The following is a 26,986-nucleotide window of genomic DNA, read 5'->3' on the forward strand; positions in this document are numbered from 1 at the left end:
TCCTCTACATGCTCCAGACCTGTGCTGATACTAAATTTTTCATCTAGTTTACTTGACAGATGTACCTGTCTGCTTGTTTTAGTTGTGCTTTGTACTTTGGTGATCATTGTTGCCACAACTGCATCATGGTCACTGAAAGCAGTTTCAACATGGACATTCTGAAAAAGGTGAGGTCTATTTGTTGCCATTAGATCCAATAAATTTCCATCAAGCATAGGGTCCCTATCTCTCTCGTCTAGGTAGTTTTCAGAGGAGGCATTTAGTAAATTTTCACAGGAGGTCTTATCATGCCCACCACTAACAAAACTAATTTTCCCAATTAATTGTTGGATGATTAAAGTCTCCACTGATGATTACAACAAGACTGAAAACTTACACATAAGTGAACTCTGGTTCTCTCTGAAGTCTTTGGTTACATCAGGAAATGAGTTTGGTAGGGGCAATAGAAGGATCCAATTATTTTGTGCCCACCCCTGATACCGAGTTTTGCCCAAACCATCTCACACGCAGCTTCAGTTACTGTATTGATGGATCCGAGTTTTATTTTTCTACAGCAACAAATATGCCATCTGCATGCTTTTCACGAGTGCTTCAAATTCTGGTACTTTGTTGCGAATGCTTCGGCAGTTTACCATTAGGATTTTAATACTCTCACTTGTGGATGACATTTCTTTCAATCTTACACTGATACTTCTGGGTTTCCTGCCACTATTGTTATCTGGATTGGATGGAGAGTTGCCGCACCTAAAAAACCATTGTGTGCAACCAACACACAGTCAGCTACCTGACTAGCAGCCTCTGATGTGTAGTGCACACCTGAACTAGTAAGGGTGACCCTACAGTTCTCAACCCTATGGCACAGGTCCAGAAAGTTTCAGCCCAGCTTGTCAGAGCTTTTGAAGTCTCTGGTTCAGTCCTTCCATTCAACTAAGAACCAAAGGGCCATGATCAGTTCTGGGGACAATGCTGCAAATTGTGAGCTTCGTTTGAACTCTATGTGCAAGACTGGTCCTCTAAACCTTCTCGGCCAGCAGCTGGAATGACCTAAGAATCACTTCGGAGCCCAGATGAAAGGCATCATTTGTTCCAATGTGCACCACAATCTGCAGTTGGTTGCACCCTGTTTCGTCAATGGCTGCTGGAATAGTCTTTTTCAATATGTTGAGTAAGGTCCCCAGGCATACACACTGAGTGCACCTGGTGTTCTTTCCTGATTCTTGCTGTCAGCTCCTTAAGGTGTATCATCATTTGCCATACATTTGAGCTGCTGGCGATTGTTAGACCCCTACCCTTTTGTGTTTGCCGCCTCCTGACACTGGACAAAACAGGTTTCCCCACAACAGGTGTAGTGAGTCCCACAGGGTCAGTTTCAGTGAAAGACAACACCTCAAACTTGTTGCTTAGGGTCCTCATCAGTTCTGTATAGAACGCCTAGATCTACCATTGACGTACCACTTGCCGTCAAGTGGACAGTGAACGATAGATCTACACTTTCTGCAGAGCAGACAGAATCCACAGAAGTGTATAGTACTTGAGGTACCTCGGGTACAGGTAACACAGGTACACAACTCTCAGGAGCTCTTCCAGCACATTGATTCATAGCAGTTGTCAATCATTTGACAGTAGTGAGGGTGACTGTCAGCTGCTTATGAGTGTCAACCAACTCATCCAGTGTACGAGAACAGCATTCGTAGTGGGGTTGCATTTTGCCTGGTGCAATGTATTACAAGACAGTGAACCAAGGATTTTAAATTGAACCTGCTGACTACCTTTCAATCTGTAGAGCTAAAAAGTTGCCAATTCCCTATAAGCAGATACACAAAATGAGATTTCTATTAAGGCAACACAAAAATTGGTGGTACAAATTACTGGTTTCCTAAGATATTTTGGTGTTAATTATAGTTGTTAGCAAATTCGAAAACCCAGTTAATTTAAAATAAATTTACGAAAATTCTCAAAAACACATGTTTACTTGCATTGATGTAGAATGAAATTCAGGGATGATGTACACTTTGGCTGAACTGTGAACCACAAATGCTAATTTGTTACAACTTACATTGTGTGTCCAAACCACTCGTACCACTAACTTAGGAAAATATAGTTCGTAAGCGTCTGAAAGTAACCTATTTCTCATGTAATCGTACAATGAAATTAGAGATAGATTGTTTTGAATGAGGATAGGCCTACTGTCCTTAAAAATTTTGAAAGAGCACAATTTAGTTTAAGCCTACAATTGGCAGTAACAATACTACTTTATTGCAACACCCAAGTATATTCGAAATTTCACAATACAAATGGGTACTGATACAATCAATGAAAGATTACGCAGAAGTGACACTAACAGTAAAATATGAAAATATAGAACTTTAAATCGACACATCTTGTACAAGTGTTCTCACACAAGGGAAAATTAAGAAGTCTGTTTTTATATATAAGCAAACTTGCGTATTGCACAGATTTTTCAGTTAGCTAATTCAATGCACACTTCTACTCTGGTGTGCCAAAAAAGAACACTGCAGTATAAGTTAATCCCAATCAAAATTGCTAACATGTGCGACACTGACAAAGTAAGTCTTCTGCCTGTTGGAGCTAACAATGTGATACTGCATATATGAAAGGGCAAGTCATTTAAATGTGTTCAAAATCATCACCTTTAGTTTTCTTCTTTGCATATTATCACCTTGTTGCCACTCAATCTTTGGAACATGTAAATTACAACTCTGGCAATGGAAGCTTGTAAAATTCAGTTGTAAGCTGAACAGCAACTCCACAACAAGATGAGCGATACAAACAAAATGATAACAGACCTGCTTTGCTAGCTAGAATTTATGTCTGAAAAGAAGTGAGAGTAAAATATGTGGGAAATTAATTTGACTAATTTATCATTCAAAAATACAAGAAAGAAGTCAAGAAAGGGCAAGATGGGACTTACCAGTGAAATATCAGAACAAGGTTTCCAATAACCTCTATTAAGTTGTAACAGCAGAGTTATCAATGATACATGTCAGATAATGGGAGAAGAATCTCACAGGAGGCAGATATAAACAGAGAATAAAAGAAAAAAAGGATGTAAATGGTGTTTGAGGGAAACAAAAGACGGGAGAGGCAAATATTTCCTGAGGTCTTGAAAGCAACAACAAACTGGCGGGTGCAGCCTCAACAATAATCTATCCTGTTCTTGTGAACTTGACCTGTGATGTAATGCTGACTCTTGTGCAGTTCATAGAAAAAATAACTATATGGAGAACAGAGGGGATATATTAAAAATGTTAGCAAAAGAAGGAATTAACAAGCAAGTGAAATAATTAGTTTTTATTGGATATATTATTCATAACTTTATCACAATATTCTAACAAAATTAATATCGGAAGATTTGAGAATGTGCACACTTCTGAAAACCATAATACTTCAAACATTCTGATTAATTTACAACAGAAAGCCATCTTCATTATTACTAATTAATATGTTTTAGACTTATCACAAACTAATTGCTATAAACAGATCTAGGGTAATCATAACCGTCTACGATATGACTTCTCATAATGAAAACCTTCAGCACAATATATATATCCTCTTTCTCCTGTTTCCTACAAAAATCAAGAAAGATGATGAGTGTCTGGTGCCATAATTCAGATGTTTCGTAAGCATTTCTAATACACTTGACAAATAGCCTTCTTGTGCATGTGAACAAGCATTACCGGTAAGTATGTTATACATATAGATCATTGTTTTATCTCAATGTTGCATCAAAGAAAAACAATTTACATTATTGCATGTTACATTAATAAAGGCACTACCAGGTGACTATGATTTGATGTATTATTGCCAACATCCAACTGAAGAATCACAAAATAAATAAGAATAAGAGAACACACAATTTTTAGCCCATGAATATTCAAAATAAAAAGTTTTATAGCAACCTTTCCTTTCTATAATGTCATTGGTATTCCAACCTGGGCTTTCCATAGTTTGAGTTCTTAACAAAATTATACCAAAATACCTAAAGCAGAAGTACATGTTACGATGGTTGGCTATGATATCACTAACTACTTAATCCTTGAGTGGGTGAGGGGAACATGATGTACTTTGTACATGTAAAGGATAGTGGTCTTCATGTTGCCACAGTAATGAGCAAAATCAGAGTTTTACCTTAGTTTAACTAAACAACAAAAAAATAAACCTACATTCTATGAGCTAAATCACTGCTTAACTAAAATAAAAAACTGTCATCATTTTACTCCACTGACATGCACAAGTGTTACAGTAATGACCCACCCAAGTCATTAAAAAACGTAGTTGCATCAGGTCCCAACCAAACACTTATTCGATTACAAATTCCTCAATGTGAGATTGTGCCACCTGCTTTAGAACCTGCGTCATTATCTTGCATGGATCATAATTTTTTTTTCTCACCTAGCTTGCCGTTTATTGTATATTATTGCTGCTCACTGGGACATATGACAGCATGACTTAGCAGTGTGTTATCTGAAGCAATAATGAAGGAATAGATAATGGGCTCTCAATTGTAAAGCAGCAATGGAGTAGTACAAGACAATGTTATTGTGAATGGTGCCCCTTATACGTAGGCATGCCTGCTTGAGGGTTAAACCTCAACAACAAAGCAATCTTTTGTTTATATGCAAACTGAGCAGTTGTCAGACACCAGACAGTGTTATTGCACCAACTTTTGGAATGTACGTCAGTACACATTCCTATTCCATTTATGTATAATCAACAATGTTTCACCATATACTTCAAAATGTGGTGCATTACAAATAATTACTAAATTAATATATACATCTTAGCAAAAAGGTATATGAAGAGATTTGTTAAATACAGGACAAAAGTCTTACAAAAATTTGCCATTCACATATGAAATTATTTTGTATCTCATTCATGACTATTTTCATCGAGAAAATCCACACACTTATTAGATCTGATTTAAGAATGCTCAATGTGAACACATAAACAAAGCTAATATGCAGACTTTCACAGATGGTTATGTACACAAAGTTTGAAACAAATTTATGGTCAACGATTTCTAATACAAGATCCTCCCAAATAAAATCTGTGGGCTCCCAAACACATCAAATGTTTACATATTCACTTCTGACGTCCATAGACGATAGCAAGACATTTTAAAATACACTGAGTACTGACAGTATTATGTCAGATGGACCTTGCACACAATGGAACAACATGTTTGAACACAAAGTGTTTGTGACTATGCTACCCAGAGAAATTAGCTACCCAGTTGAACACGCATGGACATAAAATTGCATTTAATGACACTTATAATGAAGCCTAATGGTTTCTAGAAACTGTAACAGAAGAAGTTATTGATATAGAAATATATAACCATCAATAAAGACAATGGCTTGCAGCTGAATACACCATGGACACAGCCACCGTAAGGTTACAACAGGTGTGGCAGGCACAGGATAAAAACAACGCCTTGTATGACGATGAACTGAGTATTTGTGATGTGACATCTGATGCGATGGCAATACAAAACAAGGCAAGCAACCTCACAGTCAGATGCCATTTAACAATGGCCGAGGAGCATTGTTGAAAGCTCGTGGATGTACAGGCACTTGATGCTGCTGGAAGCATGAGAAGATATTGCAGCGAGATCATGCATTCTGATGTTCAAATTTAACAACACAAACATCGCAGATATCTGTGTATCCCTTTTCCAACACACTAGTAATAATATGATATGCTGAGAGATTCCAGACTGAGTACGATGTACACAAATATGAACAGCTTGTATTAGCTTGCTAGATACAGCATAAGAAAGAATTTCTTTTCTCTGATGTAATTTTTACAATTTTTACTGTTCCAAAAACAGGATATTTAGAGGTTCAAGCACAGGTAGACAAAGATGATGACGTGAGTTGGCTTATGACTTGTTGAAGGGATTTTGATACATCCAAAAACTTTTCAAAGTAAAGAAATAATACCCTTCCCTAAATGTGTGTCCAACATCTCATCCAATGCATCATCTCATCTGGTTTCAATTTTCGAACCAACTGGAGTATGTTAGTACATAAGGCCCATCTATAACTGGATTTTAAACTAAATGAATACATGTGATTCCACGACATGTTATGATGCATGGATTGTCACAAGAAATGACTGGTAACTTAAGAAATTCTGAATTGAAATTGTTGCTCTTCACATACTAGGGCTATAAAAAAGTAGTCATCAAAGCTCCCTTAAAAAATGCATACAACAGACCTAATATCAGACAACAGGCAAGTGTTCTGAAGTTTTGTTCATCATACTAAACTTGTGAGAGGCTTCAGCTGAAATTATCAGAAAGATAGAGGCATGTTTCCTGCATGAACTGATTCTATTACAATCTATACAACACACACACACAAAACAATGATAAACACACAGTATACTTTAGCCAGCCTACCTTATGTGCAGTAAAAAAATTTAGCTAATAGCAAGAGTCTATGTTACTTGCTCTTTACTTTCTTGTGGTACTCTAGAAGCAGAGGCACATATTTCATGGGTGTTTACAGAAAAAGTGATACAGTATATCAATATTTAAAACTGAATTATACAAAGCAGACAATGCAATTTATTTTATCATAAAAAACTTCGTTATCAGGGTTACAGCTTCTATGTATGGAATGTTTACAAACACTTTAGTTTAATTATTGTGAAAATTTTTAACACTGACATGATTGCCTAGACATCAAGAGCAGCAACTCATAAGTTTCCATAATTCAAAATAAAAATTTTAGATACACACTTCCATGTTCAGACAACAGGTTACTGCTTCCATGCTGCTTCTGCAATCTTCCATTGACAATACTCAGAGCCGAATGATGTGATGATGATACAATTTTCCAGTGCTGTACATCAAGGAGATAAATCCTCCAGTCTCTGTGAAAATTTCTTTAAACCACATACCTAACAGCATATAAAAGCGGCAACTTGAAAAATGTCTAGTAAACCTCTAGTTTTATATATCACAGTACGCAGTTCAGTTCCAGTGGTCTTCGACTCTACCAAACTTAAATACAAGGGAGCCGATGAAAATAAATGCATTCTGTAGAAAAAGACCAACACCTGGATATGACCTTTCTTGGCCTGAAAATCAAGAAAAAAACATTGTTACAACAAAATAAAAAAATTATACAATTGCTTTATCAATCTTCACAAAAACACTGTCACAAAATATGATCATGAGTCAAAATAAAAAAATTAATATGTTTTTCTATAGGCATAAGTTTGGTTTGAAACTGAAATATAAAAATATATACATATACACTACTGTTGACAAGTTACACTTTCAAGTCACATTAATGAACCACCGACACAGAGCAGATGACAACACCAGCTGTGGATTGTGTATAAAGGGGCACAGAAGACAGTGCAGTTGGAAACAGAGTGATTTATCTGACATCCAAAAGGGCACGATCATTGGCATTTGGGCCAAAAGTGGAAGCACTTCTGATATGGCTATGTTTATTCTACATCTACATATACATCCATACTCCGCAAGCCACCTGACGGTGCATGGAGGAGGGTACCTTGAGTACCTCTATTGGTTCTCCCTTCTATTACAGTCTCGTATTGCTCGTGTAAAGAAGTATTGTCGGTATGCCTCTGTGTGGGCTCTAATCTCTCTGATTTTATCCCCATGGTCTCTTCATGAGATATATGTAGGAGGGAGCAACATATTGCTTGACTCCTCGGTGATGGTATGTTCTCAAAACTTCAACAAAAGCCCATACCGAGCTACTGAGCGTCTCTCCTGAAGAGTCTTCCACTGGAGTTTATCTATCATCTCCGTAACGCTTTCGCGATTACTAAATGATCCTGTAACGAAGCGCGCTGCTCTCCGTTGGATCTTCTCTATATCTTCTATCAACCCTATCTGGTACGGGTCCCACACTACGGAGCAGTATTCAAGCAGTGGACGAACAAGCGTACTGTAACCTACTTCCTTTGTTTCCGGACTTCATTTCCTTAGGATTCTTCCAATGAATCTCAATCTGGCATCTGCTTTACTGACGATCAACTTTATATGATCATTCCATTTTAAATCACTCCTAATGCGTACTCCCAGATAATTTATGGAATTAACTGCTTCCAGCTGCTGACCAGCTATATTGTAGCTAAATGATAAGGGATCTTTCTTTCTATGTATTCACAGCACATTACACTTGTCTACATTGAGATTAAATTACCATTCCCTGCACACCATGCGTCAATTCGCTGCAGATCCTCCTGCATTTCAGTACAATTTTCCATTGTTACAACCTCTCGATATACCACAGCATCATCCGCAAAAAGCCTCAGTGAACTTCCGATGTCATCCACAAGGTCATTTATATATATTGTGAATAGCAATGGTCCTACGACACTCCCCTGCGGCACACCTGAAATCACTCTTACTTCAGAAGACTTCTCTCCATTGAGAATGACATGCTGCGTTCTGTTATTTAGGAACTCTTCAATCCAATCACACAATTGGTCTGATAGTCCATATGTCATTACTTTGTTCATTAAACGACTGTGGGGAACTGTATCGAACGCCTTGCGGAATTCAAGAAACACGGCATCTACCTGGGAACACATGTCTATGGCCCTCTGAGTCTCGTGGACAAATAGCGCGAGCTGGGTTTCACACGACCATCTTTTTCAAAACCATGCTGAATCCTACAGAGTAGATTTCTAGTCTCCAGAAAAGTCATACTCAAACATAATACGTGTTCCAAAATTCTACAACTGATCGACGTTAGAGATATAGGTCTATAGTTCTGCACATCTGTTCGATGTCCCTTCTTGAAAACAGGGATGACCTGTGCCCTTTTCCAATCCTTTGGAACGCTACGCTCCTCTATAGACCTACGGTACACCGCTGCAAGAAGGGGGCTAAGTTCCTTCACGTACTCTGTGTAAAATCGAACTGGTATCCCATCAGGTCCAGTGGCCTTTCCTCTTTTGAGCGATTTTAATTTTTTCTCTATCCCTCTGTCATCTATTTCGATATCTACCATTTTGTCATCTGTGCGACAATCTAGAGAAGGAAATACAGTGCAGTCTTCCTCTGTGTAACAGCTATGGAAAAAGACATTTAGTATTTCGGCCTTTAGTCTGTCATCCTCTGTTTCAGTACCATTTTGGTCACAGAGTGTCTGGACATTTTGTTTTGATCCACCTACCGCTTTGACATAAGACCAAAATTTCTTAAGATTTAACTGTTCTCGTGTCGCTGTAATTAAATGGCATTGTGCACGGCAAAATGACACTATCCAAAAGTGGCACGGAGGCAGCTATGGTGCACCACGGGCCATAGACAGGGGTGACTACAGCTGCAGAAATGTGTACGAGTGAATAGCATGCAACTGTTGAGCAACTGACCACCCAGATGAACCGAGGGGCTACCAACTGTCTCTTCGCACTGACCATTCTGCAAATGTTGGTGCGTATGAGCATCTGCAGCAGGTGCCTGGTTCTTGCACCCATGGTGACTGCTGTTCATTGACAATGAAGGCTGGATTTTGCATGCCAGTACTGTAAATGAAGTCCACCAAGTGGCAACAGGTGGCCTCGTCAGATGAATCACGTTTTATGCTCTGTTGGATAAAAGCAAATACTCTGCAATGATCATTAGAGCAGGGAGCATTATGGTCTGGGAAACATTTTCATGCCATTCCTTGGGTGATATCATCATTCTGAATGGCACAATGGAGCAACCCAAGTATGAAACTGTCCTCGGGGACCATGTCCACCCATGAAAGCAATATGTTTTTCCTCGGCACAATTGCACCTACCAGCAGGACAAGTCACATGTACGTGTGTTGTTCAAAGAGCTCCAGGATGAGTTTACTGGATTCCCCTGTCCACCAAACTTTCCAGATGTAAATCCAACCAAGAATCTGTGGGACCACCTCGATGGCTCCACATCCCTGTTAGTACCTTCCAGAACCTCAGACCCCACTTGCATATCCGGCAGCTATCTGCACTGCAAAATATGATTATTCAGCCTATTGACAGGTGGTCATATTAACGTGACTGGACAACATTTGTTTCAGGTGGACTAGTTTCACTTGCTTGACATCACTCCTAATGCAAATGATATTCCTTTCACTTTATTACTTTTCCTCTAACAATTCATATACCACAAGTACACAAAGTACAAAAATCCTTTTACATTCTGTGCTTTCATAATCCTTATTGATCAGTATGACAGACTTGGCTGACAAACGAAAAGTTAATATTTTACACAAAAACAATTTTATTTAACGAAATTTTCAAAATGTAAAATTCTTTGATACTAGTTGAACTTAAAAATCCAGCTACAGAAGTAAGTATTTGTTTTATGACTGACATACCTATACCTCATTTGAAAACTATATTTCACTAATATGCCCTCTTCCAGAATTTCGTAATTCCATAAATTAGTAAAAGAAGTTGTTGCAGTTATTCAAATTCTAGAATGTAAATCTTTCAAAAATCAAATTTTACTGTCTTGTAGCCCTAATTTTGTCTGTATTCAAATCTATACATTCTTATCAGAAAAAACATGTTAGTTAAATCTCAAATATAAAATTTTTGTTTCTAGAATGTTCTTGACGAGCTTTATCAGAAAATGCTGGAAAAACTGCACAGCTTCAAAGACTCCTTACTCCTGAAAACATAACCTAATATTAATACCATTTGATTTGAAGAATACACAGCTGATCAAAATAACTTCATTACCAATTGTGAATAACTATCTATCATTCATATCTTTTGTATTGTCACTGAATATGTAATTGGTTTTTATTTCAATATTTCATACACATCATCTTACAAGATTCTTTCAGTAGGCACAGTGGGCCATGCCACAGCAAGTCCTTGCTGATCATCCTTTCACAAATGTTGCTAGAGTCACTGTTCTGTCTGACATCTTCAAAAACAGTACCGTCATACTAGAAACAGGCTGCATTTTGTGAAGTCTTTAAAAAATGCTCCATTATTCTGTAAAATTGAAAGATTCTGCTAAAAGAACACTGATCGTCAATATTGCATTTTACAAAAATAAATGTGCATTGACAGTGAAGTAACACTGAAAATATTGTCTTGGTTCTTCATAACTGTTTCAAGTACTTATTTGTTCACAGCCCTCGTAAATGTATCTTTAAGGATGCTTCTATCTCCTTGTAAATCACAAGTCAGTCATGCTGGACACAGCATAAATGCTTTCTTTTTTTCTTTTAAACAACAAACAATTTTGACTGACCTTCATGAAATTAATCTCCGACTTTCTAAAGAAATTCTGCAAATGAACTGTAACTACATGACTGACAGCCAAGAGTTGAATGAAATGGTCGGTGGCGCATTCTTGTCAAGTTAGCCCTGTTCAAAAATTATAAGAAATCATCTAATGAAAGAAAATCTTCATGACATTATCAGTTTATCACAACTCTGTTACTTTAAACAATCCCAGTGAACAGACTAGTTGGTCAATTACTGAGCTGCCATTTTTAAAAGTAAGAAAGCATTTTAAAATCTTATCAAGATCTGATGGACATTGGTGAAGCTTTGACAGTACTTCAACAATATTAGGAAAAGCATAGACTGCTTCTCACCATACAGATGACAATTCCAAGTGCACACAGGCACACCAAAAAGACCAGTACACATTCAGCTTTCAGCCAAAACCTTCTTCAGAAAAAGGTGGGCGGGCATGCGCACAACCCCCCCCCCCCCCCTCCTCCACCACCCCTCACACACACAAAAAGCACACTCACGCCAAGCACATATGACCACCATCTGTAGCAGTCCCAACTGAAACGTGTTCTGGTTAGAGCTGCCAGAGATAGTGACCACATTTGTGTGACATGTGCTTGCTTAAATGAATGTGTGTGTGTTCTCTTTCCTGAAGAAGACTTTGACCGCAAGCTGAGTGTGTCCTCCTGCAACTCAACATGTCACCTTTAGGGTGAGTTGAAATCTATCCTTTTCTTAATATTTTTTATATTCAAACCTCGACTTTCCGTTACTTGACAGTACTTCATTATAGGTAACTGCACCATCTACGAAAATTCTAAGATTGCTATTAATGATGTGTGGCGCATCATTAACATACATCATGAACAGCAATGGATCCACCATACTTGCCTGTGGGTTGAAAAGGATGAAATTAAAATACATCTTGTTTCTTGATGTGATGTTTGAAACTTTCCCGACATACTGATTGTTCCACAAAAACACAGGAGAACTGCGTAAGTCAGTAACATCTTGCCACAATATTTCAGCACAAAGTCTTTTGGCCATCTTCAGGTGCGTATAGCTGTAGAAGTACTGGAAAATAATCGCTGAGCTCTGCTATTTAAAGCCAAAGGGGCTGCACTGTGCATGTGCTGCGCATGTACTGTTTAGCGTGCATATTCACAACTCCGTGCGCTGCGCCTGGCGTCCTCCGCAGTGGAAACTTGGCATTTCGATATCAGATCGATCTTCATCTTTATACCAATAACTACGTTGACTACGAAGTTCCTCTACAACAGGATTCCAAGCGGAATTTAACTGGTAACCGCTATCTCGATTGATAAGAGACTCACTGTCTGACAATTTTATTTCTATGGATTCATTTATAATTGAACTCCAGAAATTTGATGTTTGAGCCACAATTTTTGTAACATTGTAATTCATGGAATGGCCAGTAGAAATACAATGTTCAGCGATTGCGGACTTGGTAGGTTGGAGAAGACGGGTATGCCGCTGGTGTTCTACAATACGTTCCTGTACCGTTCTTGTTGTCTGCCCTATATATGACTTGCCGCAATCACACAGAATCTTGTAGACACCTGATTTATGTAGGCCCAGGTCATCCTTAACGGATCCCACCAGTGATGATATTTTCGGAGGAGGGCGAAAGATGACTCTAACTTGATGCTTCCTCAATATTCTACCTATCTGTGACGAGATGTTCCCAATAAAAGGTCGATAAGCCATTGACCTGAAGACCTCTTCTTCTTCCTTGTTGTGTCATTTGTAGGACTGCATAGCTCTGTTCACTTGCTTAGTTGAAAAGCCATTCATCATGAATACTTTTTGCAGGTGTTTCAGTTCCACTTGAAGACTGTTGACGTCAGAAATAGTATGGGCATGGTGGATTAAAGTTTTAAGGACACCCATTGTTTGTGCTGGATGATGGCAACTGGTAGCTTGCAGATACAAACCTGTATGGGTCGGTTTTCTATACACCGAATGACCAAGTGTGCCATCATTCTTGCGTCGTACCAGAACATCTAAAAATGGCAAACAACCACATTTTTCAGTTTCCATAGTAAACTTAATATTTTCATGTATGGAATTCATATGATGTAAAAATTCGTGGAGACGGTCCACGCCATGAGGCCATACTAAAAAGGTGTCATCCACATAATGACAAAACACTGTCGGTTTAAAAGTGGCAGAGTTGAGAGCTCTCTCTTCAAAACCTTCCATAAAAAGATTTGCCAGCAGGGGAGACAAAGGACTCCCCATGATGACACCGTCAGATTGTTGATAAAATTCATTGTTGAATGTAAAATATGTAGAAGAGAGAGTATGCTCAAACAATGTTGTAATATCTGCATCAAACATATTACCATCAGGTGTAATGAATCTAGAAGAGGCACCTTGGTAAAGAGAGAAACCACGTCAAGGCTGACCAGCAAGTCGTTGCTTTGCAGCTTTAAAGACTGAATATGGCTGATAAAATCACTAGAGTTTTTTATGTGATGAGGGCATTTGCCTATAACTAGTTTAAGCAGTGATGCCAGAAATTTTGCTATGTTGTAGGTGGCTGCCCCAATGTTGCTCATGATTGGACGTAATGGTACATTTTCCTTACAGATCTTTGGCAGTCCATATAGCCTGGGAGGAACCGCACTATTTGGTTTCAATCTCTTGATGACCTCCTTCGATAGAGAACTATTTGACAAGAGTTCTGCTGTTTTTCGCATAACTCGGTTCGTGGGGTCCTTATCAATTTTGTGATAGGTGAAATCACATAATACAACATTGATCTTATTGATGTAATCATCCTTTGTCGTAAGAACCGTAGAATTTCCTTTGTTCGATTTTAAGACAACTGTATCCATATCTGCTCTTAAATTACGGAGAGCTCTCCTTTCCATAGGTGGGATATTACTCTTCATAGGTGCACCTCTAGTCAGCACACGACAAGACTCATGTCAGACATCCTCTGCTTTATCTGTATCAAGATGGCATGCAGCTTCTTCAATGGCACTGACGAAGTCTACAAATGGTGGTGAAACAGGTGTGGGGGCAAAATTCAGACCTTTTTCTAACACAGACATAGTCGCATCATCAAAATCTTTCTCTGTCAAATTAACAAGAGATCCTCAAGGAGCCTTCTGTTGTAGAGAAACTTTGTAGTCAACGTAGTTATCAGTATAAAGATGAAGATCGATCTGATAATGAAATGCCAAGTTATCACCGCGGAGGGCGCCAGGCGCAGCGCACGGAGTTGTGAACGCACATGCTAAACAGTACATGCGCAGCACACGGAGTTGTGAACGCACACGCTAAACAGTACATGTGCAGCGTATGCACAATGCAGCCCCCTTTGGCTTTAAATAGCAGAGCTCAGCGCGTATTCACCAGTACTTCTACAGCTGTACTCACCTGAAGATGGCCAAAAGACTTTGTGCCGAAATATCGTGCAAGATGTTACTGACTTATGGCAGTTCTTGTTGTGACTTGTCAAGACAGCCAAGCCACTAGGAGGTGAAGCCGAAAGGCACGCATTTAAGCTCACGCAGGCTGGCGTGAGGTCTGGAACAGTTAAAGGATTTGAGTCTAGCAAATAAAGTACGTAGCTGTTGGAATACTTAACTTTAATCCATAATTGGTGAACATCGGTCTGACGGTACATGCATCACAAGATAAATAGCAGTTGATAATGGCGCATTGCTAGGTCGTAGCAAATGACGTAGCTGAAGGCTATGCTAACTATTGTCTCGGCAAATGAGAGCGTAATTTGTCAGTGAACTATCGCTAGCAAAGTCGGCTGTACAACTGGGGCGAGTGCTAGAAAGTCTCTCTAGACCTGCCGTGTGGCGGCGCTCGGTCTGCAATCACTGATAGTGGCGACACGCGGGTCCGACGTATACTAATGGACCACGGCCGATTTAAAGGCTACCACCTAGCAAGTGTGGTGTCTGGCGGTGACACCACAGTTCTCCCATGTTTTTATGGAACATTTTGTTTCTGTTCAGAAGCATGTGCAGCTTCCAGACACATGGAATAGTTTTACTTTGAATCATGGCTTTCAGAACATTATGAGTAAACCGCAAGGTGGGTTTCACATGACAAATGTTTTCAGAATCCGTACTGGCTGTCAGCCATTTTGCTCAAGGTACCTCTTTATGTTTGAGTCTAGATCAAGTCCCAACATTCTGCTACATATGGGTGTTACTGGTATTGGACAGTTCTGAGTTTCATTTCTATTGCTCTCCTTGTAGACAAATGTGACCTCTGCTTTCTTCAAACTACTGGGTACAGATTTTTGTTTGAGGGATCTACACTATGGTATGGTTACAGGAGGCAGCTGCAAATTGAGTATACAATTTGACAGGGATTCCCATGGGCCCTGTTCGGTTTTATATACTTCAGCTGTTTCTCAATGCTGTTGACATTAATACTTATTTCACTTATCTTTGCAGTGGAGTTAATATTAAACTGGGCTATTAATCCTGGGTTTTGCTTTGTAAAGGAACACTTTAAAATAGGTTTCAGCATTCTGCTTTTGCTTTGTTACCTTCAATTTCTATTTCTGTGTCATCTATGAGTCCTGCCCACTAAATTTGGTGCCCCTGACAGCCTTTACATATGTTGTCTCAGTAACCTCCATGTTCCTCTACTCTATTGTGCTTCACTAACTCCTGCCTATATATCAACATAGCACCAAAGTTATTGTCTTGTCCCTAGCGAATGAGACAGGACCTGAAATTATGGATAGCAAAGCAAAACCTGAAATCCTTAAATCTGTTTGTAAATGCTCCTTTATAAATGAAAGTCAGGGAGAACTGTCCCAATTTAATCCTCATACCAATGTAAAGATAAGTGATGCAAATATTAATTTCAGTGGGGTTGAGAAGCAGCTGAAATCATTAAAATTGAACAAAGCTCAGAGGTGTATTGGAATCCTTATTAGATTCTGTATTGAATTTGTGGCCTAGTTAGCCCCTCTTCTAACTAAAATGTAGTATAGATCGCTTAAAAAAAAAAACCGTTCCCAGTAGGTGGAAGAAAGCACAGATAACCCCATATATAAAAAGGGCAATAGACGCAATCCACAAAACTGTTGTCTAATGTCCTTGACACTAATTTGTTGTAGAATATTAGAAATATATAGAGAGTTGAAACATAATCAGGTAGACCTGTATTGAATGGGATGACCTCCATACCAACCAGCATGGATTCTGAAAACATCGACTATGTGAAACCCATGTTACACTTTCCTCAACTGACACACTTACAGCATTGGGTCAAGGCAGTCAGGTAGATGGAATATTGGTTGACTTCAGAAAAGCATTTGATTCAGTACCACTCCTACACATATTGTCAAAAGTTTTATCATACGGGCAAGTGAAATTTTTGACTGGGTTGAGGACTTTTTGAAAGGGAGGACACAGCATGTTACCTGGGATGGAGATTCATCGCCAAATGTCGAAGTAAATTTGGGTGTAGCCCAGGGAACTGTTTTGGGACTGTTTCTGTTCATGTTTAATATTAATGACCTCGTAACAATATTACTAGTAACCTCAGTCTTTTTGCAGGTAATGCATTTGTCGTTAATGAATATTCAATTAGATTTTAATAAGATTTCAAAATATTGCATAGGTTGGCAACCTGCTTTCAATGTTCATAAATGTGAAATAGAGCACTTCACAAAACGAAAAAAAGTACTATCCTGTGACCATAATGTCAGTGAGTCGCAGTCGAAATTGGCTAACTCATGCAAATATCTAGGTGTAACACTGAGTAGTATATGAAAAGGAATGATCATATAGGCTCAGTTGTGGTTCAAGCAGATGGTAGACTTCGATTTGTTAGTAGAATACTGGGGAAGTGCAATCATTGTACAAAGGATATGGCTTACAAATCACTCATATGACTAGTTGTAAAATATTGCTCAAATGTGAGAGACCAGTGCAAAATAGGACTAACAAGGGATAGTGAGCATGTACAGAGAAGGGCAGCACAAATGGATATGGGTTCATTTGACCTGTGGGAGAGTGTTGCAGTGATGCAGAAGAAACTGAACTGGCAGACACTTGAAGACACACAAATTATTGCAACGAAGTCCATTAACAAAGTTTCATGAACAAGCTTTAAATGATGACTCTAAGAATACACTCCCCCCCACCCTACATATTGCTCACATAGGGAATGAGGACAAGATTAGAATAATTACAGCACACACACACACACACACAGGCATTAAAACCTTCTCCCTGAAGGCCTAACGGTACTTACCGGGCACCGTGTCATCCTCCACCCACAGATGTCGCAGGATGCGAATCTCGAGGGGTAGTATGTCAGTTTATGAAACCTATATGAATGGTGTGGGAAGAATCCCTATTAATTGGTACAGTGGAACTTCACAGGGGTTTGCAGAGTGTGGATGTAGACGTAGATCTTACATTGCAGATATCTGTTTGCTTTTTCATCCGAAAACTTCTGTGCATCTCTGTTGAAATTTCTAATGATGAGACCTGAAAAACCACCATGTTATAAATCAAGCTGGAGGGTTTGATGAACACTGAATTGCATCAGAATGCATGGAGCACTGTGCAAAACAAATCTACTTATGTGGGTCCTCGAACATGATGCAAACAAATGCAACTGTGGTGAAGTCCAGAACATGGAACATTGTCTACAATGTCAAACTGGCCCACGAGATGTGCCCATGATAACCTAAAGCTTGAAAAGATACAAGCATTGGGCATGGCCTGATACTAGGCCGTAAACATAAAAAAACTTTTTCTGGGCACAAGATTGTTAATTCGGTCCAGTATGACAATATATTTTATGAATGATTTGTATATTCAAATTTATTCTCACAACTTCATCAGTTACACAACTCTTTCATTGTGTTGTTTAATTCACCTGTTCGGAACAATATTAAAACTCAAGATTTTACTGCTCCAAATACCTGCCCCCTTGGGGTGTTGGCATATTGGGTTCCATGCAACACCCCTCCCCCTTCCCAATCCTGGAGCCAGACCTGCTTATACCACATAAATGTAATTGATTGGCAAGGAAACTGCTACTTTCAAACCAGCTGCTGCCTCCTTCGTTTTAGTGTATAGCAGCTATTTGATTTCTATTATTGTGGTAACTTTATATTTACTTGATTACATTTTCATTTTCCGATTATAATATTATTACATGTGTAAATACTGAGTCCTGTTTGTAGTACTTATTTCCTGTCATGTAACTTTGTAGCAAAAATGGTTCTTATTGCTCACTTCTGCTGAACAAATACTTTGTTTACTTTAGATCAAATTAATTATCAAATGGTTCCATTTCTATAAACTGATTAATTTTGCAGATTATAAGTATTATAAATTCTCAAACAAAAGGATCCACTTCAAAGGCAATAGAAAAAGGTAAGTGCAATTATTCTCTTTTGTAGTTGAAACTGTTTAAAATCATTTTACTTCAAATTATATTATATTCATTGATTTTAGTAGAATGAATAAAAATTTGCTTCAGGCAAAATGTCATTGTTGCCTAATGGAGGTCTTGCTAACAAATGACCAGGTATGTAGTTAACGTTCATATTAAAGAAATTACTTTGTGAAAAATAAATTACACTTGGAATTAAGATACAGGATCATTTTTAAGAATGATAAAATATAATGACAGAGCACTTACTGCACTCAGTCTTAGTTTTTTGGTGTAATTGAACGATATTCAAACTGAAGTATTAGTAACTGTTACATGGCATTCCACAAGCAGGAGCATCACTTGATAATATTGTTATGTTCTTTAAAGAGCATTCAGTCAGACACCAAAGTTCGCCCTGGCATCTTTGTCAGGTGCCCCCAGTACCACTGCTGCCATCACTAATCACGGCTGTCAGCAGCCACTTCACCATCAACACGGTTTCTTCGGATCGAGTGACAGCTGCTGTGGTCTCCCCATTTCATTGGACCCCTCATGTTGCCCAGCAGGGTGCGCTGATGCCTAATCTAACTGTTGAAGGAGGTACAGGTGTTGTGTATCAGTTGCAGACTGAGTATATATTCTGCCAGTACATCATCTTCACTCTCAGAGTTGCTTACCCTTGGCATGCAGGCCTCTCTCCTCTGTGGGCTGTTCATTATTACCACAAGTACATCACATGTTACAGGCACCATACTGTATATAACAGTTTCCTGATAATCCTTCTGTTAGAAGTGCCACCAGAGGGTACCAGCCATGGTTCTGAGCAGACGTTCTTGGGATAGTTTATGTATGTCTTAAAGGGTCTACCATTTCAGTTCCCCCAATGTCTCTGTGACACTCTCCTATGGAATAAACAAACATGTAACAATTTGTGCTGCCCCTCCTTGTATACATTCAATATCCCCTGTTAGTCCTATCTGGTACGGATCTGACACACATGAGCAATATTCTAAGATGGATCACATGACTGATTGCTTTTTAATCTTTTTTGTAGACTGATTGCACTTCCCCAGTAGTCTACCAATCAACTGAAATCTACCACCTGCTTTACCCACGACTGAACCTATGCGATCATACCATTTCATATACCCACAGAGTGGTACACTCACGCATTTGTATGAGTTGGTAGATTCCAACAGTGACTCATTGATATTATAGATATCGGATACTACATATTTTTCCTTTTTTGAAGTGCACAGTTTGACATTTCTGAACATTTAGAACAAGTTGCCAATCTCTGCCCCATGTTGCAATCTTATCAAGAGGTGACTGAATATTTATGCAGCTTGTCTCAGGCAGTACTTCATTATACATAACTGCATCATTTGCAAAAAGCCTGATTTTACTAATAATATGGTCTGCAAGGTCATTAATATACAATACTAAAAACAAGGGTCCAACACACTTCCCTGGAGCACACCCAGTTACTTATAAATCTGATGATGACTCTCCATCTAAGATAAAATGCTGTGTCCTCCCTACCAAAAAGTTCTCAATTCAGTCACAAATTTCACTTGATACCCCATATGATTATATTTTTGACAATTAGTGTAGTTGCGGTACTGAGACAAATGCTTCTTGGAAATAAAAACACACTGCATCTACCTGGTTGCCTTGATCCAAGGCTTTCAATATGTGATATGAGAAAAGAGCAAGTTGGGTTTCACATGATCAATGTTTTCAAAAACCCTGTTAGCTGGCACTGAGGATACCATTCTGTTCAAAATACCTCATTATGTTTGAGCTCAGAATATGTTCCTAGATTCTACAAGAAATCAACGTCATAGATACTGGATAGTAGTGTTGTGGATCACTTCTACTACTCTTCTTGTAGACATGTGAGACCAGTGCCTTTTTCCAAGAACTGGCCACGGTTTTTTGTTTGAGGGATCTACGACAGATTATAGTGAGAAGAGGGGCTAATTTAGATGCAAATTCAGTATACAATCTGACAGGGATTCCATTGTGCTCTGGAGCTTTTTTCAGTTCTAACAATTTCAGCTGTTTCTCAACACCACTGACTCATACTTATTTCATTCATCTTTTCAGTGGTACAACGATTAATTGGGGCAATTCTCTTGGGTTTTCCTTTGTAAATGAACATTTACAGAGTCAAGCAGTTCAGCTTTTGCTTTGTTACCCTCAATTTCAGTTGCTTTCTCATTCACTAAAGACTGGATATTAACTTGGGTGCCACTAATAGCCTTTGCATATCACCAGAATTTCATAGGATTTTGTGAAATGTCATTTGATAATATTCTGCTACAGTAGTCCATGGAGGTTCCCTCACATTGTGAATTGCTCTACTAAATACTTATCTATGCAGCATGTGGTCAATTATTCTTCTAATTTGAGCCAGACTTCCTCTACATGCTCCTACCCTATGCTGAAAGTTCGAAGATCCTCTTTGAGATACAAACTGATCTGTTTATCTAGTTTACTGAACACATCCATCTTTCTATTTGTTTTACTTGTCCTATGTCCTTAGGTAATTATTGTTCCCACAACCGTGTCATGGTCACTGATACCTATGTCGATGTGGACATCATCAAAGATGTCAAGTCTATTTGTAGCCAATAGATCAAATATATTTCTATTGTGACTGGGTTCCCTAAATATCTGTTCTAGGTAGCTTTCAGTGAAGGCTTTTAGTACAATTTCACAGGATGGCTTACCACACCAACCACTAACAAAACTGTGATTTCCCCAATTAATTGTTAGCTGATTTAAGTCTCCACCAATGATAACAGAGTGATTGGGGAACTTGGGTACGAATGAACAGAGGTTTTCTCAGAACTTTGTGGTTACATGAGGAGACGAGTCTGGTGGGCAAGAGAAGGATCCATTTATCATTTTATACCCACCTTTGATGCTGAGTCTTGCCCAGTCAGGCTCACATGCAGTTTCAGTTTCTACCTCAGTGGATCTGAGTTTTTTGTCTACAGTGACAAACACACCGTTTCCATTTCCCATTTGCCTATCCTTTTGATATACATTTAATTTTTCCTCAAAAATCTCACTGTTGTCAATTTCAGGTTTCAGGCAGCTTTCATTGAGCTTCATTGGTTTTCACGAGCACTTCAAACTCGTGTCACTTCATTACGAATGCTTCGGCAGTTTACCACCTCTCACCTGTGGGAGGCATTTCTTTCAGTCTCGCACTTATACTTCTGGGATTCCTACACCCCTGGATGGAAAGCCGTATAATCTAAAAAAAAAAAAAAAAAAAAACCTCTTGGGTGCACCGCACAGTCAGTAACCTGAGTAGCAGCCTCAGTTGTGTAGTGCACATCTGACCTATTTATAGGCACCCTACAGTTCACAACGCTATGGCACTGGTCCAGGAAGTCGCTTGTCACAGAACTTCCAAAGTGTCTGGTTCAGTCCTTCCACTCAACACACAACCGAAGGGCCACGATCAGTTCTGGAGACAATGCTGCATATTGTGAGTTTCAATGAGACTTAATGCACAAAGCCGGTCTCCTCAACTTTATCTGCCAGTCGCTGGAATGACCCAAGAGTCACTTTAGGGCCCAGACGAAAGGCATCATGTGTTCCAATGTGCACCAGAATCGTCAGTTTGTTGCACTCTTTTCCCTAAATGGCTGCTGGAATAGCCTCACACTGAGTGCACCTGGTGTTCCTTCCTGTCCCTCGCTGGAATTTCCCGAAGGGATACAATCATTCGCCATAGATTTGGATTGCCAATGATTTATAGACCCCTACCCTTTCGTGTTTTCCCAAAACAGGTGAAGTGAGTCCCACTGGCTCAGTTTGTTTAAGTGAAAGACAGCGCTTTAAACTTGTTAGTTACGGGGATTGGTATAACACCCTGAGTCCTCCCTGGCCAAAGTCCACCCTCCACGTGACGCCTAGATCCACCATTGACACGCTACTCGCAGGGAAGTGGACCAGTAATGACAGATGCAGTACTGTCTGCAGAGGAGACAAGATATACACAATATACATAAATGACCTGGTGGATGACATCGGAAGTTCACTGAGGCTTTTTGCAGATGATGCTGTGGTGTACCGAGAGGTTGTAACAATGGAAAATTGTACTGAAATGCAGGAGGATCTGCAGCGAATTGACGCATGGTGCAGGGAATGGCAATTGAATCTCAATGTAGACAAGTGTAATGTGCTGTGAATATATAGAAAGATAGATCCTTTATCATTTAGTTACAAAATAGCAGGTCAGCCACTGGAAGCAGTTAACACCATAAATTATCTGGGAGCACGCATTAGGAGTGATTTAAAATGGAATGATCATATAATGTTGATTGTCGGTAAAGCAGATGCCAGACTGAGATTCATTGGAAGAATCCTAAGGAAATGCAATCCGAAAACAAAGGAAGTAGGTTACAGTACGCTTGTTCGCCCACTGCTTGAATACTGCTCAGCAGTGTGGGATCCGTACCAGATAGGGTTGATAGAAGAGATAGAGAAGATCCAACGGAGAGCAGCGCGCTTCGTTACAGGATCATTTAGTAATCGCGAAAGCGTTACGGAGATGATAGATAAACTCCAGTGGAAGACTCTGCAGGAGAGACGCTCAGTAGCTCGGTACGGGCTTTTATTGAAGTTTCGAGAACATACCTTCACCGAAGAGTCAAGCAGTATATTGCTCCCTCCTACGTATATCTCGCGAAGAGACCATGAGGATAAAATCAGAGAGATTAGAGCCCACACAGAGGCATACCGACAATCCTTCTTTCCACGAACAATACGAGACTGGAATAGAAGGGAGAACCGATAGAGGTACTGAAGGTACCCTCCGCCACACACCGTCAGGTGGCTTGCGGAGTATGGATGTAGATGTAGATGTAGATATACACCAGAGGAGTGCACTTAAGGTACCTTTGGTACAGTTACCACAGGTACACTACTCTCGGCAGCTCTTCCAACACACTGATTCACCACAGCTGACAATCGTTTTACAGTAGTTGGGGTGATTTCCAGCTGCTTACAAATGTCAACCAACTCACCCCATGTCTGGTAACAGCAATCCCAGTGAAGCTGCATTTTGGCTGTTGCAGTGTATTGCAGGTCAGTGAACAAAGGGCTACAAATTAAACCTGCTGATTATTTCTTAATCTGAGCTAAAAAGGTGCTAATTCCCCATAAAGACTGAAGCAGATATACAAAAAGAGATTTCTGTTGAGACAACAGAAATAAGTTATAGAATTCACTAATTTCCTAAAATATTTTTATGTTAATTACAATTGTTAGCAAACTGGAAAACAGATTTAATTTATGATAAATGCAGATAATATATATGACTACTCTTCTTTAAGGGAAAATGAGATATAACACAAAATATTAATTAGAATATCTCCTACAGTAATTAAAACCCCAATTGCTTGTTGATTACGCAAAGGAAAATTGTAACTACCAAAAATTTTCAAAAGCGCACATATATTTGCGTTAATACACAATGAAATACAGGTGCGATGTATACTTTGGCTGAACTGTGACCCACAGATGCTGATGTGCTACAAATTAAAATACATATCCAAAACGCTCGTACCACAGACTTACAAAAATATAGTATTGTAAGCGTCTGAACAGTCTGAAAGTGACCTATTTCTCACGTAATTGGACAATGAATTAGAGAAAGGTTGTTTTGAACAACGATACCCCTAATGTCCCTAAAACTTTTGAAAGAGCACAATCTAACTTAAGCCTACAATTGACAATAACAACACTAGTTTATCGCAGAGCTTGTGGATGCTCGAAATTTCACAATATATCATAAAACAAATGGCTATCGATACAATCAGTGAAGGATTGCACAGGAGAAGTGAAGCAAACAGTAACACATGTGAATACAGAACTTAAAATTGTCACATGATCTTGTGCAAGCAGTCTCACACAAGGGGAGATTCGAAAGCCGGCTTTTATATGTAAATAAATGTGTGTATTGCATGGGTTTTTCACTTAGTAAGTTCATCTCGATCAAAATAACGAAACTGTGTAGCACCAACAAAGCACATAATCTGCTAACAATCTTTCAGTTATTATCAAAACTGTCCCTGGATGTGAACTTGTGCCATTAAGTAACTGTCCCTAAATTAAACCTGAGAATCATCATTATTACAGCATGCCTTACACACATGGGGCTTAACAGTAATGGCAAAGGCCATAACAGGAGGAATTTCTCCCTTCTTAATTACAACAGTGTTGGAATAATATTAATTTTATCAAAGTTTTGTTTGTCTTTTTAAAATAATGAATTGCAGATTTTATGAGATCTATTCACCTGTAACTTGTCTATTTCAGTATAATGAGAAATAATTAGCTAGTGGCTAATGTAACAGTATCAAAACTTAGTATATGATGAAAACCATTTTATTTTTGCAAACGGCAATGTTTTACCCATTTGTCTGATAGACTGAGGCAGTTTCAGTAGAGCACAGGATCAGTATTACTCTAGGTGGCTTGGCCACAGCAGCCAATAAGGTTACAATCTCGAAGAACTTTGTACATCAGGTGCAGGATGAAACAAGTTTAGAAGAGACACTTGAACCTCTCTCAAAAATGGAGGAAAAGGTTTTTGCTGAAAATGATAAGTCCTTTTCCATTCTACATTATTTTTTTGGTGCAGACCAATTCAGTTGTAGCAATGGGGGCCTGCAAGAATAGCAAGTTACCAGATGAAACATTGCAGGAAGCTCTAAAGTTAGACTAACTTGTGGCAAAACAGGGTACAAAATCTTGCTAGAAAACAAATGACCTTTCTCTTCAGACAGAACCCTCAGATGTACACTACAGAATGTAAAGTTTAGATCTGGAGTACTGAGAGAACACATTGGTTCCCTCAAGATCAAAATGCATCTCATGTTACCAGAAGCAAAACATGCAATTCTTATGATAGTGAGTTTAGTTTGACTCCACCATTGGACTAATAACCGAGCATTGGCTGCATCATTTGTAATGTTAGTATACCACCTGCAAAATTTTGTTCAGAAAATGTAGCCTCATCCATTAGTTTTTATGCTGGGTGGTTTTACAAGATGGAAGCATGCAATAAGTTGCAATTATACTTGGCCTTCTTTTCAAAGTTCATATGTCAAGAACACAATTGTTGCACATGTAAACGAATGGGAGACATTCGGTATGAAAATTCATCATGTGGTATCTGATATGTGTGGGCAAAATCAAGGTCTATGGCTAGAGTTATAAACTACTGCAGGTAGGTTTATGAAATTAATGCACTCTGGGTAGCATCCTGATGATAAGAGGAAGCTTATTTTGCTAGCTGATCCAACACATTTTAAAATGTTTGAGAAACCACTTAGTCAGTGGGCAATCAGTCTTCCTTCCCCAAAATGTTATTGGAAACTACTGTGGCAGACTGAGAAATGGTTTGGTTACTTCTGATTAACATTCAGACTGATCCTGCCATTGAGTATGCTGTCAAGACAGGGAAACTTCTGAGGAATGCTTCGATCACAGTATAGCTCTTAAAGGATGTTCGTAACCTGTTTTGTCTCGTGACATCCAGAGGTCCAACTATGGAAATTGCTGGTAGTAATAAACAAATGTAAGCAGTCAGGTAGATATAAGGATGAAAAGTGCCTGTTTACACTCTTTTGTGTGTTGTGCTTCAGCACCACCTTCGTTCCTTGCTTGTGTTGCTGTCCTTTTATATTTTTGCTGTCTGGTCCCAAAAGTATTTGTAACTATCAGTATGTCACTTGAAACCGGAAACATATACATTACTTCGTTACAAACTCGATTTGTTAATGAGTATATTAATTCATAAATTGGGAAGAAACAATGGAGTCAAAATCTGCAGAATTATAGTGTGTCAATAAGACAAGTGAATCTAGATCATCTGTGTGTTCTAACGAGAGAAATGTTTCTCCAAAGTGTACTATAAGAACCACAGAATGAGGGCACCTTGAGAACAACAAATATCAAGTCTGTGTATTAGGTGATAGTCATGCAAAGGATGTGCCACAAATAATAAATGATCGGCAGTCGCAATTCAGAGTAACAGCCATTGTCAAACCTGGTGCTCCCCTTAATGAAATAGTAAATAATTTTGAAAACTTAGTTAAGAGTGGAACATGCTGTGTGCTAATAGGTGGAGCAAATGACATATACAAAAATGAAAGCCAACTAGCAACAAGGGCACTCCAAACAACTCTAAAAAAGCGGTCAGATCTAAATTTAAAGGTTCTCGTTGTAAGTGTGCCACATAATCATGATCTAATCGAGGAATCATGTGTAAACAAAGAAATAAAGTCAACAAATAATAAATTCAGGAAGATCTGCT

General features: G+C 38.9%; 1 protein-coding gene and 1 long non-coding RNA gene across 4 annotated transcripts in view; one reads left to right on the forward strand and one right to left on the reverse strand.

Moving 5' to 3' along the window:
• LOC126106301 (uncharacterized) overlaps positions 1–26,986 on the forward strand; it is a 568,942-nt gene that overhangs the window by 112,760 nt on the left and 429,196 nt on the right. The window contains exon 1 of one of the 2 annotated variants that reach the window (XR_007523326.1): positions 4,243–4,305. The exons of the other annotated variant lie outside the window; for it this stretch is intronic. This is a non-coding gene — a long non-coding RNA (uncharacterized LOC126106301). Of the gene's footprint in view, positions 1–4,242; positions 4,306–26,986 lie in introns of those variants that run through there. 2 annotated transcript variants of the gene reach the window in all.
• LOC126106298 (transmembrane protein 50B) overlaps positions 1–26,986 on the reverse strand; it is a 596,676-nt gene that overhangs the window by 110,177 nt on the left and 459,513 nt on the right. The window contains exon 4 of one of the 2 annotated variants that reach the window (XM_049912517.1): positions 6,817–7,107. The exons of the other annotated variant lie outside the window; for it this stretch is intronic. Within the exon in view, the coding sequence (XP_049768474.1) occupies positions 7,001–7,107 (107 nt within the window). The 3' untranslated portion in view covers positions 6,817–7,000. Of the gene's footprint in view, positions 1–6,816; positions 7,108–26,986 lie in introns of those variants that run through there. 2 annotated transcript variants of the gene reach the window in all.

The sequence above is a fragment of the Schistocerca cancellata genome, chromosome 10, assembly GCF_023864275.1.
Source record: "Schistocerca cancellata isolate TAMUIC-IGC-003103 chromosome 10, iqSchCanc2.1, whole genome shotgun sequence".
Classification (NCBI taxonomy): Eukaryota; Metazoa; Arthropoda; class Insecta; order Orthoptera; family Acrididae; genus Schistocerca; species Schistocerca cancellata.